At 36.8% G+C, this 17538-nt stretch overlaps 1 protein-coding gene across 7 annotated transcripts in view; it reads left to right on the plus strand.

The window, feature by feature from the left end:
- RUNX1T1 (RUNX1 partner transcriptional co-repressor 1) overlaps positions 1–17538 on the plus strand; it is a 148558-nt gene that overhangs the window by 125114 nt on the left and 5906 nt on the right. For all 7 annotated transcript variants that reach the window (XM_050802194.1, XM_050802191.1, XM_050802192.1 and 4 more), the window contains 2 exons: positions 1481–1549; positions 6931–7121. In XM_050802194.1, the coding sequence (XP_050658151.1) occupies positions 1481–1549; positions 6931–7121 (260 nt within the window). The remainder of the gene's footprint in view (positions 1–1480; positions 1550–6930; positions 7122–17538) is intronic.

Consider the following 17538-nt stretch of genomic DNA (forward strand, 5'->3'; position numbering starts at 1 on the left):
AATGAAAGTTACTTCAGTAAAAGCGTTTTTATTTTTGTCATTTACTTTATAGAAATGAATACACACAGGAGAATGCATAGATATTTCCAGTCCATCCTATTAAGTAGTCATGACATCAGAGTGTAAGCTTTTGAAAATAAACTTTTAAATATTTGTAATAATTTTAGATTAAAAAATTGCAAAGATGATATAGTTTCCATATATTCCTTACCAAGCTATAGTAAATTTTTGCTAATTCAGAATAGTTGAGAAAATCTAATGTTCTTGCCAGTTGATAATCTATGTGCCCTGCAAGAATTCAAAGCATTCAAATGTATTTAAAGCATTCAAATGTAATAACATATACTTAGCTAAACTGATCATGCTTCTCTTTATTTTTGACATTGTGTAGCACCATAAAATATAGGAGACTGGACTGAATGTCTTGATCTTCAACATAACCATTAGATAAAGTATTGTTTAAACGTATATGCTACTCAACATTTACTCTACACATAGAGAAACTTTCAGTTTTCCTCAGAATTTATCATGGGTTTAATAATTGTGTTTTATAAAAGTTAAAATGATTTTTTTCTTACTGAACTCTTCTATATAAGGAGGCTTTTATTGAAAATCCGATATGGAAGACGTGAAATGCATATTTTAGCTATGGAAGACTGTATGCACTTTGTTTACTTTCGAGCATATACAAGTACTATAAAATGTTTTGTGTTATTTCCATGAACATATTATTTTAGGAGTTAGCATTCCTGTATCAAAGTTGTTATTAGTTGTTTTCTTAAACTTTTAAAATCTGAGAAGCATAGTAAGCACTGCATTTAATTTAAAGTGGAACTTCATTTCCTTTTCTGGAAAGCATGGGCTAATTCTCTTTGCTCAGCAGAATGTCTGTGAATCCATTCTAATGAGTCTTTCTGGCTTCCACCCATGTCAAATCCATATGATCTAATTTGTGTGAAAAATTTTAATGCTCACTGAGATTTTTAAGAATTAATTAAGTGTGAGAACTGGTTAGCCATAGAGTGGAGCTTGCTATTCATAGAAAGGTGGCAGAATCAGAGCTCTGTGGAAATTACATTACCTGAACATTTGATTTTTTAACCACCAATTTGATTGACTCTTGAAAGGAAAACTACCAAATACAATTTATTTTCTTTAACAAAATATATCTATAGAAGTCTCCATAGTCAGAAAGTAGTGAGAACAGTGTTCCCAAACATCATATTGTATAATGAAATCAAGTTGCTTTGGCTTTGAGCATGCAGGGCATTTAGACCAATGACCTGTTTTCCTTGGGCTCTGATGACAGGCCTTGCTATTTTTGTATATTTTCAAGAAGTGAAATGTTTAGCCTTTTAAAATTGTGTTTTTGTAGAGAAGCCAGGAGAATGGGCATTGCTTACTTTCACTCTGTACAATGACACAAGTGTGCTTACAGTACTCTCCTCCTCTCTCCACCCCCTTCCCATCCTTTTCATAGATGCGCATCGGGAATTCCTTCACAGGCCTGCGTCTGGATACGTGCCAGAGGAGATCTGGAAGAAAGCTGGTAAGAATTGTTTAAAAACATGAGTTTCGTGTTCTGGCAGCTGTGTGCAGTTGTTAATGCAGTGATGTGAGGAATGACAAGAAAGGACTTTACTGCTAACAACAACAACAGCAAAAACAAAACAAAAACCACAAAGCAAACCAAAACAAAACACCTGATTAATATTCTTAAACCAGGCCTGATTACAAGATGAAATCATTTTTATTTTAGTAACATCTTCCAGTTTCACTATAATTGAGAAGCTGGCAATATTTCCATTATAAAACTCCTTTTTTTTTTCAGGGCCATAATGATATCAGGCTGAAACTTGGCATAGGAGGTCTTAGCTCGCATGCATTTTTTTTCTATGATGAAAAAAATCTAATGTCTTAGAAATTAAATTGCATACTTCAGCCTTTTCTCCTGCATTCTTAAAAAAAGAAAAAGAAAAAAAAAAAACACCCACATCACATCTAGTTGACTTGTTAAAGTACTCAGATAATTTTTTGGTTACAATCGACTTTTAAAATTGTTCTTCTGTACTAATTAGTATTCAACAATCAGAGCTAAATTACTTTTTAAGTGAAATAACAAAGTTACTAAACATTTATTTTTGCTTTTCATATACACTGTCTGCTTTCCATTACAAGATGCTGCTCTGTATTTTGTAATAGTAGATTTAAATCTCCTCATGACCCACTGACTTGTTATTGGGCTTAAAGAAGTCCAGATCTGTGAGAATTTTGGTGGAACCACCTAGCAAGCAAAAAAGTTTTTGAAAACCAGCTCAGGAGATGAAACATAAACCTGTTTCAAGAGTTGAAGAGGCCATGAAAAACATACCAAGGCTTTCAGCTACTGTAACTCCAACTCTTAAAATAGTTTGTCTTTTTGAGTTGGGAAACTGGGAAATGCTACTTCTACAAACAGTACAAACTGAAGAGTCAGGGGACAGATTTTTTGTTTCTTTGGGATTTCACTCAGCTGTGTTTGTAGTTCTGTGTACTTGCTGACTCTCTAGTCACATGTATCTTTTTTTTTTTTTTTTTTTTTTTGAGACAGAGTCTCGCTCTGTTGCCCAGGCTGGAGTGCAGTGGCATGATCTCGGCTCACTGCAAGCTCCGCCTCCCGGGTTCACACCCTTCTCCTGCCTCAGCCTCCCGAGTAGCTGGGACCACAGGCGCCCGCCACCACGCCCGGCTAGTTTTTTGTTTTTTTTTTGGTAGAGATGGGGTTTCACCGTGTTAGCCAGGATGGTCTCGATCTCCTGACTTTGTGATCCACCTGCCTCAACCTCCCAAAGTGCTGGGATTACAGGCATGAGCCACCACGCCCGGCTAGTCACATGTATCTTATCCAAGTATTTTTATACATTTTCCAAGAAATACCTGTTTTTGTAAGAGTGATAATGAGCTTTAAAATCTGATAGCATTGTAGGTTTAGTAGCCCAGATTAAGAATCAGAAAGCTGTCTTGCACGTCCAATATGCAAATTAGATAGGTCCATTTAGCTTAAAGGTTTAAATACATATGTTGCTGAACTGTGTAGTTTTACCAGATTTACAATAATAGTTATGTGGTACTCTCAAGCTGTTAAAAATATGCCGAGTACCACCTACCTGAAAAGACGGACAACATCTTCCTTCTGACCATTTTCTCTTCCATTTCTAAGCTGTCAGTGCAACTTATTCCAATGAGAGGTACAAATAATTGTGATTTTGGACAGAAGAAGGGTGACTTTATGTTCAGAGGAGTGAGTCTTTTCTCCACACTTCCCTTTTTAAGTATATTTAAGTGAAATTCTTCATAGTTCATAAAGAAAAATTGCCAGTAAGGTCTTGTGTAATCCAAATTCCTTATGTGCTATTATCTGCTCAAGTCTTTGTTTGACTGCTATTAAGTGAGAACAGATTTTTCTGAATATAGCACCTTTGTTGGAAAGTCAACTTGAATAGCTATACACAAAGGAAGTCCTACCATAAGTGGGAAGCAATTGGACGCAGATTCATAACTGCACTATGTATTTTCCACTTAGTCAGTTGTTTATTTTTTCCTACATGGCATATTGTTATCTATTGAATCCACTATTATTTTTCTTTACTGTCTGTTTTGGGGTTTTTTTAACCTAATTCTGCATGTAATTTAGGTTTTGGGGACTTAAGAGCAGTCCTTGTTTTTGTTGTGTGCTTGCCCTCTCCAAGAAGGGTTAAACCTTATCTAGGAAGTGTTTAGATTATTTGTTACAGTGCCTATCATCTACAGTAGGTTTTCAATCTAAAATATGACATTAAATTTGTATTCTTCTCACAGTGGGATCCCTAAACTGCTGCTTAAAAACAGTTTAGGAATAGTTTTCTATGGATAGATGCTAAATTTTAAGGAGTATATTAAATCCTCCAAGTATGGATGACAGTTTCATCTAGAAATCTCCAGTAACTACTTATAATATTTATCTTTATAGGCTTCTTAAATGGCATTTCTAGTGTTCAGTGTCAAGGCATCCAACACGATGAAAACACCAAGGGCAGAATGTGACATCTGCACTCAGCTTGTTACAATTTGAAAGCTTTTATCCTAGGTTTCTAAAATTGGCTATGGGCAAAAATTTTTTTTGAAGAAAACCTATAAAGTGTGTCTTTGCAATGAAATTATTATATGTTATCTTTGTTGCAAAAGATAGGTGAATAAAGTGTTTGAAAAATACAAAAGGGGCAGAACACCCAAAACTTGATGTAGCATAACAAATGCATCTACTTTCACAGAAAATTATAATTACAAGAAGTATACCCTGTGCTTGAAAGTACATCTATAGCTTTTTGCATCATTATATTTTGAAATGATTTCAAACATGCAGGAAAGTTACAAAAAAAGTACAAAATATTCCTCTATAACTTTCACCTAGTTTCCCTTATCATACTTGCTTTAGTATTTTATCTTTTCCTCTCTTTCATCCTCTTCTTTCTCTTAAATATATATACATATATATTTCTAATCATTTTGAGAGTAAGTTGCAGACATAATTTCTCTTTACCTTAAATGATTTGAATGTCAGTTTACCAAGAACAAGAATATTCTACTTAACTTCAGTACAGTTACCAAAATCAAGACATTCACATTGATACAAGACTTATTTAATCTACAGACCCTATGCAAATCTTTCACATTGCCCCGAATAATACAGTATAATAACATAACAACACACATTTTTAAAGATTAGAAATCCAAACAATTGTTCAAGGCCATATTCTCTTCTAAAAGTAGTATTTTTAAAAGCAAAAGTAACAAATGCACTCAAAAGTTACCAGGGGTCTTTATGAAACTGGAAAAAAAAATCTAACATAAAGATGGTTTTAAATTTGTAACTGAATGTTTTCTTCAGTATATTTTTACATGATCAGAGAATGTTTGCAGTTGGTAATAAATATTCAAGCACCTTGCAAATGTCCTACCAATTCTCTTTGCTGATCTGTATATGCCTGTGGGATTAGAATAGGAATGCATAATTTAAATATAAATTGCCTGATTTGCATATACAATTAGTCAAGCTACAGCTTTGATCGTAAGCAAAAATTATTGTCCTGTATTACCACTTAGATAGAATTTTAATTCACCTTGAATATTCAAACTAAATTAGACCCTGGCTGTATAGTTAGAAGGGCAGTACTTCCCTTGTGCCCCGAGTCATTTATGATAGGGTAATAAAGCCATCTTTTCACCTCCTAGTGAAGAAGGTGCTGTAAGCTGTTTGCAATACTCTGATTCTACACAGATTTTAAATGCATATCTTAAAGCAGCTAACAAAGGCTTAATACAATTTAGTTAATATTTCCAGCATGGATCTTTTACTTATATTTTAGTTTATAAAACCTAACAGACAGTAATTGCAAAGAAATGTACTTCAGATATAATGCTGCTAAAATGACAGAGGCTACAAAAGTCATGACAGTTAATTAGTAATGGAGAGCTTCTGATGATTCTCAAGTCATGGACGATAGATGTGTGAAATAAACCAGAGGAATTGAAGAAACCATAGGAACACTTGCATCTCTTACATTTTTAATCTACAGTAAAACATTTTTATTAGGAATCTATGTTTTTAATTAAACAGAACATTTAATTAAGGTGCTTTTTAAGTGGGTGAAACAATTAAGTGCAAACACTTGAATGAAACATGTCATAATTAGTTTTAATAGAGTGTTAATTGGTACTAGGTTTGCCAAGTTAATAATTACTGCTTATTAAATTTTCAATTAATCATTGTCATTTTGCTTTGAATAAAGATGAAAATTAGATAAACTAATTCAGGGGGAGGATATTTTCCCCTGTTAATTAGAACAGTTAATTTTTTTAATGGAAATTACTTGTTTTAGTTGTCAATCTTATGTTGTACATTAGTTGAATCTTTGCACCCTTTCCTCAGCCAAAAATAAAGAGCTTATTTGACACCTTGCAGACTCATAGTCAGGCCTGATTGTTTTGGCCCATGGTATGATTCAGTTATATTTGTCTAGTGCAACAGTTGGTTATGCAAAACCACTGTATATATTTGGTAAAGTAAATGGACAGCAGCTTAAAATGTAAAAATGAGATTATTTTTTAAAACCTCTATCATTTAATCTACAAAGGCACATACTTATATTACTCAGGAAATGACTTTTCAAAAGTAAAACTGGATCATCCATTATAGCATTGATTTTCCATTAAAAGGTCTATAGTAACTTAATTGCTATCTGAGTTACCTTTTCACTATTGTGTTGTAGATTATACCAGCAACTAATAGTTTGCCCTTACTTGTTTATGTGTAAAATCCATTCTCTCCCTCTCTTTTTTTCTGAGTGCTTGAGCTGTGGACCCTCCTATATTCATATTAACTTTTAGCATTGTGGAAAACTAACTTTATGTGTCTGAATTATTCAGACAGGTTTCTTGCGAATGTCCTTGTCCTTTAACTTCTTATCTGGTCTCAGAATCATTTCTGGAGGCATCAACTTGATGAAAACATTATAATAATGATATAGGAATTTCAAAAAATATTTCCATAAATTCAAGTTAAAGAAACATTTTCACTCTTTGTTTTCCTAAATGTATGGCAAAAGATCTGCTAGTTTTTAGACTGCTGGAACTGCCCAATAATTTGGATGAGAGTTATGCTTGTTCTATAGAATTCTAAAAAAAAGTAATCAGATAGTGGGCATGGTGGCTGGTAGGTGCCTTTAATTCCAGCTGCTAGGGGAGATTGATGCAGAGGATCATTTGAGCCTAGGGGTTCGAGACCAGCCTGGGCAATATAGTGAGACCTGACTCGAAAAGAAAAAAAAAAATTAAAAGAAAAGTAATCCATATCCAATGACTTGGGCTAACCGAGAGTGTTTTCTTGTCTGGTTTGGCCTGACTGGCACACAGAGGAGGCCGTCAACGAGGTGAAGCGCCAGGCGATGACGGAGCTGCAGAAGGCCGTGTCTGAGGCGGAGCGGAAAGCCCACGACATGATCACGACAGAGCGGGCCAAGATGGAGCGCACGGTTGCCGAGGCCAAGCGTCAGGCAGCAGAGGACGCGCTGGCAGTTATCAATCAGCAGGAGGATTCAAGCGAGGTGGGGCGTCTTGGGAGGCTCCAAATAAACAAGATAGTTTTCATTCATTAGAGTGCTCATTTTTTATTCAAGGTGATCACTTTAGACAAATATTTGGGAAAAAATTTAAAACAGTGTGGGGAAAGTCAAGGTACTCGTGAAATTTGCCAAGAGCTGATGACATTTGTCTTTTTATTGAACACCTAATCTTTGCCAAAAAAGGTTTTGAATATGTTTAGTAGGTTACCAATTAAAGTGAAATTCTTATAACTTCCCAGCATTATTTAGAGACTCATAGCTTGGCTTTGTGTGTTTCTGTGTGTGTGTGTGTTTTGTGTATGTGTGCGTGTGCATATGTGTATGCTTGCTTTCTAATTGGGATTTAATAGATACTGTGTAAGCCATGGTCTCCAAAGACATCTGGCAGGCTTGGGATTGAAATCACTGCCTTAGCTATTGGTCTTAAAGTCCAATGCTAAAACAATGTTTGCATCAACTGAATATTTCTAACAGATCTTGGAGAGAGTCTGTACTTCCATATTATTTGTGATAACCCATATGATGGTCATTTCATAGCGTAACATTGCTACTAGAGGTAATATTACATATATTATTGTTCCAGTATAATAATTCTCACACACACACACACACACACACACACACACACACACCCAGAGCTAGGCTAAATGGCTCAAAGATCTGCAAAGTAACTAAAACACAATATCCAACAAAATGATTTTTAAAATATAGCCTGCAAAATCAGAGCAGAATAGTAATGCTCCACATTAATTAACATAGCATCACAATCCTTAACCCCAGAGTAACTTTAGATAAAGGACTACAATGGGCTGCTCTCACCAAGCTGAACTCGCAATGGCATGGACTGATAAATCGATGGTGTACTACAATACATATCTATAATTTGTGAGGGAGAGTAAGTATTTAATTTGTACCAGGCTCTTGTGTAGATGAAAGACTCTGCAGGAATCACTCAATGCCCAGAGTTTCTATTTAATGTGTAGCAGATGAATAACAAGGGGACAAAAGGAATTGATTTTCAACATTTGAAAGTTTCTCAGGAAAAGAGGGACAAAGGGAAGTTTATCTGCCCTTTAACTGCTGACTTTTCCATTGTTCAATTAAACTAGGCATAAATTCAGTTTTATTGGTATCTTGTGACTAAGATATAAGGACTTTGTTTTGTGTTTTTATTTTAAAAACATTATTAGCATCTTTTGAGGAGAATTTGTCCTTCTCTGTTCAAATGAGCAATATCGTGAGGCACAGTTGATGTCATCATTAAAACTATCACTTTCACATGAATATTTTAGGGCTGTTAGTTATGTTAAGAGTACTTTTTAGGTCACCAAATTCTAAAGACAGATATGTAGGAAGAAATTGTCAATTAAGTCTTTGTATTCAGGCAGTAACATGCTGTATTCCTTCAGTATTTATAAGCTTTGTGTCTTTGTTCCTAAAACCTATTTAGAAAATATATGATCTTGACTCCAATATTTAGCATTATAAATATACTCTGTTAAACAGTAAACAGTATCCGTGACAGGTTATTCAGTCATATCTACCACTTATGTAAGAATGGTCTTCTGTAATTTCTTGTTTTTCTTTTTTTTTTTTTTTTTTTTTTTTTTTTGACCTCTTGGGTGAACTGATCTTTAATATAACATTACCAGTGTCTTCAACGACACTTTCCCAATAATTTTAAAGCAGAGCATCATAGAGGAAAGGGTTTGGAATTCAGAGGGTAAAATTTCCTTCCTGGCTACAGTTCTTACAATTCTGTGATTTTTGAGAAAGGCACTGAACCTGTAAAAGCTTTGATTTTATCATAATCTGAAGAAGAGTGGAAGTGTCTAGTGTATGGCTTGAACCTTGAGTCGTGCTATGGATGAGGAAACTCACCTGGCTAAAATTATACAGCTAGGAAATGGCAGAGCCCCAACAGGATCTCACAGCATGCTTTCAGTCCCTGTTGTTTTGTAATAGTGAAGTAAGGAGCTTTTCATAAGGATCATTAAGATAATTTTTGGATGCAGATAAAGACGGCAACTTAGGTCTGTTTTCTTATTCTTTAAATTGCAAGACCACTTTTAAGACTTGGGGAGGAATCATCTCTAGAAGGATTAAGCCTCTTTTCTCCAAAAATAATGTAAATAATTTCCCAAGAATAGAAGAAAGAAAGATGGAAAAAAGACTTCTTTACACCCAATAAGGTCCATATTGCCATGTGCTTTATTTATTTATTTATTTATTTATTTATTTATTTATTTATTTTGAAACGGAGTCTCGCTCTGTCACCCAGACTGGAGTGCAGTGGTGCAATCTTGGCTCACTGCAAGCTCTGCCTCCCGGGCTCACGCCATTCTCCTGCCTCAGCCTCCCGAGTAGCTGGGACTACAGGGGCCCACCACCACGCCCCACTAATTTTTTTTGTATTTTTAATAGAGACAGGGTTTCACCGTGGTCTCGATCTCCTGACTTTGTGACCTGCCCGCCTCAGCCTCCCAAAGCGCTGGGATTACAGGCGTGAGCCACCATGCCCGGCCTGCCTTGTGCTTTAAGTATTTTATGAATTATTCTGTTTTCTAAGAAAAACAAAAGTTCTAATTTCTTAGAAGTTTAATGTGCAAAACTTACCAGAGAGTGCACTGTAACCTAGGGTGCAGGGCAACCACACCTCCCACTTTGGGTGGAACTGTCCATTGACACCTAATGTCGCCATATAATTATTACGAGCGCCCCCTTACACTGTCAAGTGTCCTGTCTTCAATGATAAGTTGAATGGTCCCACCTCTTAAAGGCCATGTTCATCTGATCAGATGATCATCTTTTGCTAGCACAGCTCAGAGGCAGATAGGTGTGGCAGAAAGCATCTGAGAGGAGGACCCAGAAGTCCTGAATTATGGCCCCAGCTCAGTTACTGTCTCAGAGGTCCTTGGGCAATTCATTTCATTCCTGTCAGCCTCCATTTCTTCTTAAGGAATGGGACGATACTCACTTACCTTGCAAGGTTGTTTAAAAGATTTTTAAAATAGTGTTTTTGAAAGCTGTAACACAACATATTATTATCTGCTCATATTTCCCACAGTTTTTAAAAAATCACAATATATACTAAAGTATTCCTACTGAAACAATATTCTTTTCTCCCTTTCCCTTTCTTTATTTGACACCACCACCTATTGTAAACATCTGCCCATCTCTTACCTAGGTCAGGTATAAACTGTATAGTCCGAATCTATAACAATGTATATGTGGTTAGATACACACATTATTATTCTCTCTCTCCTTCATAGTGACTTTAAGAAGGAATCTAAGCTTTGCAATCAGAAGACCAGAGTTCTAGGCCTAGCTTGGCCATTTATGTTTCTTCTGTGCTATTTGTGTTAACTCTAGATATCTCTGAATTCTTCTGTCTGTAATTTCTGAATTTACCCTTTCTCTTCCTACCTCAGTTTTCACATGTATAAAATGGAGCTAATGATGCTCATTCTGCCTAGGAAAAACAGCAGTTCTGAAAGACTGGCAGTGGAAATGTTTCAGAAGGAGGAGAGGAGTTGAGATCGTTTAATTGGGGAGACCAGCAGAAAGAAGGCTTGGAGGCAGGAATGAATAACTCATGGTTATTATTTGTAGGGGGGCGGGGGCGTGTAAAATTTAGCATCCAAACGAGGATGCTTTTTGGAGTAAGAAAGGGTGCTCTTGCTAAGACAGACCAGTCCAGTAAACCAGGCTGTCCCAGGCTCATGGGAACCCACAGTCAGCAGAGTTATTGGAGGTTGCATGAAGTTTGTTTTGCCTGAGATGAAATAAGACGACCTACAATGTGTGTTTAACTCTACACCAGGCATGGTATAAAGTGCTTTCTACACTTTAGCTCATTTACTTCTCACATCGACTCTGACAAAGTAGATAGTGCGGCTTTTCTCGTTTTACAGATAAAAAAGCTGTGTCTTGAAGGGATTAGGCCACTTGCTGAGTGTCTCGTGGTCAGTAAGTGTGAGTTGGTCCTTAGCTCAGGCAGCCCGGCTTTCAGGCCACCTTCTTAGTAGCTACATGGCGAGAGTGGGAGGTTTTTGTTTGTTTGTTTTTTTCCTGATTGTGTACTACTGTATCTGTTCTTCATTGGACGTCATGATTGTTTCTACCTAGTTCTCAAACTTTACTTGGATTTATAGGCTGATAATTGTTATTACTATCAGTTAGAATGACACTGGACTTGCGGCAGATATCTAAGCAATGTGATGCTTACTGTACTTTCTCTTTTCCCAGTGAATTATATATTTAACCCGGAATAGAATGCCAGCATTAGCATAAATCAGAAATTCACTGAATCTGATCATCTTAAACTCTCTTATTTTTTCCATATTTCTTTCCATTTTTCATTTCCTATTTGTGTACAGATAAGGCTTTTTCCAGTGAATGCTCTCAGATTGCAGCTATTTCCAAGGAAACTTCTACAGCTTTCTTTGAGATCCATACCTTATACTAGCTTGGGTGATTGAAGCAAGAAACTGCAAGTGAGCACAGAAACAGATAAATACTTTTACTGTTCTAATTGTTTAGAGTTTTAAACTACCAAAGTGATGTTTTCCCCTCAGATTAAAACAGCCTTTATTTATCATTCTTATATAGGTGCAGAGCTGCACAGTTATACCAACCTCAGTGGGATCTGTGAAGTTTGGCCCAAACTGGAAATGCCACCTGTGTAGACTCTGAATAAAACATAGGGGCCTCACAGCATGGGTCCTATCAAAGCCTTCACAATCTCATCAGACTAGTTGATTCCCAGAAAAATCTGGAGCTCTCAGAACATGAGCTATGATACTATGTTACAATTTTTATATATATATGTACATATATGTGTGTGTGTGTATATATATATGTAGTTATACAATATACAATATGTACAATTATATATATATAATTTTTTTTAAATTAAGAGGTCAGCCATTTGATTCCGTAGATGTTCATGATATAGTAGACAGGGCACTGGGCTAGGATTGACCTTTGGTTGCTCACCTCTTAAAGCTTTGGTTTTCTCATCTGCAAAATTTGGGATAACGTTTCCATGATCTACCTGATTTGCAAGGTGGTTGAGAGGTGCAAATGAGATGAGAAGTGTTTTATTAAAAGAAAAGTCACCTTACAAATGAGCAGTGTGTATATATATAAGAAAGAAAGAGGAAAACGGAGAAGAAAACCAGTTAAGAAATGATCCTAACAGGAAGGGTGGCGAGGGAATTAGAGTAGTGACTATGCAATTGGAAAGGAAAGGAGAGAGACCACAGAAGTAAAGTCTGTGCGGTTTGGCACTGAATGGTTCCAGTGGCTAAAGAAAGAGGAGTTTGCAATCAAGTGACAAAGTCTTAGGCATGAGTGTTGCCAAAGACTGAAACGGACCCACCAGAGTTGGGTTTAGGGAATACTGACCTAGAGGAGCATCCTCAGATTAGGCAGTTGAAAGTAGGAGCAAAAACTCAGGAAGAGGATAACAAGGAGAAGCAGGTTTGAGAGTAATTTGCTTACAGCTGATTGTTGAAACCGCAAGATCTCACAAGGGGCAGCATGAGAAGGAAAGGATATTCCTTTTCTTTATGCCAGCATCCCTCCCTCCCTCACTATCAACTGTTTACAGGGAAAAGAACAAACAGTAAAAGAAGTTATTGTATAAGAAAGAAAATTTTAGTAGTATCTAGGAAACCAAAATTAGGGGAAATTTCAACAAGAGGCATTTAATAAGGAAGAACGGGGAAGTAGTCAGCAGTGGTAAATCTTCAGAAATTTTGAGGACAGCAAATGAAGATGGAGAAGAAATTATTAGTCACTAATGAAGTAAGAGGGGAAGTAAGTTAATGTTCTTCCCCTGTAGCTATCAGTGCCTGTGGGTGATAGCACTTAATTTGAATGGGACTTTGAGCTTTCTAATTCTAAAAGTTGTAAGGTACTGGATCTGGAGCAAGGATTGTATCTACTCTCTCTTTCTTCCAGTCAGTACCAAAAGGAGGGAGTGGTGTTAGTACCTGCCATTTTTCAGGACCTACTGAACATCATGCACTGTGCTTAGCACTGACATAATCCTGAATAATCCTGAGGTTATTATTCCTGCTTTACATGTTCTGTTGCTCCAAGAGGTTAAGTAACTGGCTTCTGGTTCCAAAGCCATGAAGTGATGAAGTTGGAAATGAAGTTGGCCTGGCTTTTGAAGCCTGTGCCATTTTCATTACACACTCTGACACCTCGTCTTTGCTGCCTCTTAACTTTACGGTTCAATTTCTGTCCATTTTTGGGAGTTAAGTGCCTGCTAACCTGTTCCTGCCACAATGAGAGCTAATAAAAGATCTGAAATTGACAAAGTGTGGCATTTTGGAAAGAGTATTTTTAATTTGTAATCCAAACATCTGGGTGAATCAAACTTTGGCTATGTAATTTTATATTTTGGTGACTTGGGGCAAGCCTTTTACTGTGAAAATTATTTATTTTGAGGGCCCCAATTTCTGAAACTGCAATCATGTGAAAATGATTTTAAATTGTCAAGTGCAATGGAAGTAGATGATGATGTGATCTTAATGTGAATTTAAGTCAATGTGTTGCCTTCTGTAGGATTCTTAACATTTGAGGAGTTTCAATTACCATCATTCTGTTATATTTAAATTTATTACACATCAATTCTGTGCAAGTTTTTCTGGAGAATTATAGATATGTAAGATCTGGAGAGACTTAAAGCAGTTCAGAGACAAAATAAAAGATATTTTGTCCTTCAGAGAAAGATTTTTCTGCAGTAAGAACCAGAAGGGATATATGCTTATACAAGAAAAAGATCATTCTCTAAATATTTTTCTTAAGGACAAAGAGAAATGCTGGTTTGAAACAAAGTGTCAAACACCTTCAATATGCAGTGTTGGCATTCAAAAGCTTCAATCCATTGGTTCTGTATCTAGCCTTGTATTTAATATATTTAGCAAAGGGGATGTTCGTGTTCAGCCACAAATTCTTCATCTGAGTCACAACCTAACTTTGGTCAATTGACTTATTCTTATTTTTCAGGTAGGGAGGAAGATATTTTTATGCCACAAAGGGAATAACATTATCACAAATAAGGGAAGACTATAAAGTGCCATGAGCTTTGGGAATGAAATTTGCTATGAAATGGATATCTGTGAGCTTTCTACAGTATTGTGGTAATTTCAGTCACATCACTCCTTAGAGACCTGAAAGGGAAGCTCAGTCATTTAAAAATAAAATAAATAAATAAAACAATTATCAGGAAATACTATCTTGAATATAAAATGCACAAATTGAAAAATGTAAAATTAGATTAAGCCATTAACTGCCTTTATCCCAGCCCTTGTGGATAGACGTGTGGCTGTTAGACACAATTTGCAATGTCCACCTTTGTGAACAGTAGAAAGCTTAGAATGATCCAAATTGGAGTACTCACAAGATTCTGTACCTTCCGCTGTTTCCAGAATTGTGACTGTTCAGGGGCTGAGTACCACTGATCAGGCATCAGTCTCGCAGGTATGGATTAGCCAACAGGAAATTCTAGAGCATCCAAGAGAAATATATTAATAGAAATTGCTCTTTCAGTTTTCTAATGAGCTTTTAAGAATGAATATGCACATTGGAGTGTTTGTTAGTTGAACACTCACTAAAGTCCCCTGTACATTCACGGCAATGCAGTGTCAAGAGAAATAAAAATTTGCAGATTTTTTTTAACCAGATCATTAAAATTGCTCTTTTTGTAACTTCCTACAACTGAAGGTTGTTGGGCTTTTTTTTTTTTTTGGCCCAGTGGTGGGTGGTAAATGAATAGTATCAAACAACTTCAGAATGAAACTAGAGGTAAAACTAGCCAGACCCCTTAACTCCTGGATCAGAACCAGACAATACTAGGCAAGAAGGCTCAATTCCCAGCAGCTTCATGATCCAAAACATCTGTTTCTGTATTTGGCACAATTCCACTTTTTTATTTGTAAAATTGTTCCCATCTTTGAAAACACTTTAAAAAATAAGCCCCCATTCTGTCTCCCTTTCCACTTCCCAGCACATGCATCTGTAATTACCTGGTTTAGTCTGTGTGTTTAATCAGTTTAAATTGAGAATGTTGCAGACATCTGATTTCAATCTGAAGGAGCCATTGAGTATTGGACAGTTACCACCCTGTGTCTGCCAAAACGGGCCTCTGCCAAAAAACGGATAGGACTCACACCAGGGTATTTCCTAAAGAAGCCACTTGACTCAGATTAGATGTTTAATTTCCTTAAAATATTGTTTTGGATGTGAGTCTCTGTTCTCTAATTGGAATATTCTGATGTAATTTAGGAATATCGCTTATTTGCTGAGCTTGTTCCAGGATCCAGCTGGCATTATTCTAAAGCCTAAACCTCAAGGAAGTTAACTTCACTCTGAGCACTGAGTATTATACCTCGCGGCTTTGAAGGGTGGGCCAGGCCCACATTTGCTCACATCTTTGTGGAACCATTGTACATGCATGCAATGCAGTTGAATTAATTTTGAGAGAGAAAGACTTCTAGTTATGGTAATGAAACTTCTGATCAGAGCTTCTCATCTTTTGAGATAGTTTCTTAATTGAAGTAGGAAAAAATTATTTTCTTCTACTACTGACTATTCACTTAAATTTTATTTTAATTTACAACATTTTTTGACATATCAACCAAGTTTCTAGATTTCCTCAGCAATGTTCACTTAAAACACCTATCATTGGCCAGAGTTTGAGATTTTAAGTTTTTGTTTTGTTTTTCCTTGTTGGATTGTAATTTCTTTTCTTTTTTATTTCTGTTTTTTTTGTTTGAGCTTTTCTGCTCAACATAGTAATCCCAGCACTTTGGGAGGCCAAGACGGGCGGATCACGAGGTCAGGAGATCGAGACCATCCCGGCTAACACGGTGAAACCCCGTCTCTACTAAAAAACACAAAAAAACTAGCTGGGCGAGGTGGCGGGCGCCTGTAGTCCCAGCTACTTGGGAGGCTGAGGCAGGAGAATGGCGTAAACTTGGGAGGCAGAGCTTGCAGTGAGCTGAGATCCAGCCACTGCACTCCAGCCTGGGTGACAGAGCGAGACTCCGTCTCAAAAAAAAAAAAAAGAAATAAGAACATGGAGCTGGGTTCTTTCTAAAAGTTTTATATTGGAGTTCTTGAGTTTGAAGGTTTTCAGCACATGAAAGGCTCTGGGAGCCCGTTGATTTGTTAACAATGTTAGGATGGCTGCTAAAAATTCCCTTGCACATTTTGCACAGTGGTAAAGCCATACACAGGGTGATGGGCTGACATTTCCTAGGAGTATAGTATTGTCAGCAGCTCATGAGCTTGCCTTAAGCCACACAACCAGCATGCTAGAAGCAAAGAAAATGTAGAGAACACAGTAGGGAAACCTGTGAATATCTACTTATGTCAAGGCTTTAAAAATCTTTCTTATCACACAAGCATATAGCATCAGCTGTTTGGGTTACCAGATTGTAGTCAGAAGTTTGTTTTTCAAGGACATAATCAAAACCAATGAAGATAAAGAATAAAAAGTTGAAGGGCATAAAGCTAAGATCACTTACTATAGCTTTGCATAATGGGGTTTGTCTTGCCAAAGAAACTAGGAACATTTAAACATTAAAAGTCAGCTTTCTGAGGTCTCCCTCCCCATCACACTCATAGGAGGACCCCTGAAAGTTAGTTTCCTCCTCATTCCTCCTTGCCTGCCTAGGACCTATCCCCAAAAGGTGCTCTTCTGTCTCTGGTGTGTTTGTGCTCTAATTCATGATGCATTTATCTTAAAGTTTAAATCCTGTTGGCAGCCTCATTCCCACTTTTCTCATGTCTTACAAAACACTGCCCACAACTGGCAGCGAACTTGCTAGGGTTTGAGTTTTGTTCTCATCACTCCCAGATGAGCCCCAGTTCCCTCTGCTTTTCTGACTTCCAAGAGTTGTTGAGGCACAAAGGAGCAGGAGAGCAGCTCCATTGGCTGTAAAGAACTGTGTGCAAATAGAATTGTTATTTGGCTAGTTTTAGCATTTCTCATTTCTGAAAGCCAAATGAGGCATAGTCTAATTCATTCATTTCACAAATACTTATTGAACACTTACTATCTATCAGGCACCATTCTGGGTGCTTCAGATACAGGGAGAAAAAACAAACCAAGGATCCTGTCCTCCAGGGAGCTGAGGTAAAGGGGGTTGTTTCAACACAGTCCTAGCATTGGGTTGTAAGGTTCACGGAATAGCTGCAGTGAAAGAACTAAAGGCATAGAGAGGTTAAAGGACTTGCCTCACCCTGTCTAGTCTGAAGGAGCAGGGAATAGAATCCTTTATCTACTCTTACTATATTTCTTTGAATCCAATATAGATATGGTTCTGGTAGTTTCTTTGTGATTCCTTTTAGTATCCAAAAGGAAAAAGCTTTTGCTCAG

This window comes from Macaca thibetana, chromosome 8 (assembly GCF_024542745.1).
Source record: "Macaca thibetana thibetana isolate TM-01 chromosome 8, ASM2454274v1, whole genome shotgun sequence".
Classification (NCBI taxonomy): Eukaryota; Metazoa; Chordata; class Mammalia; order Primates; family Cercopithecidae; genus Macaca; species Macaca thibetana.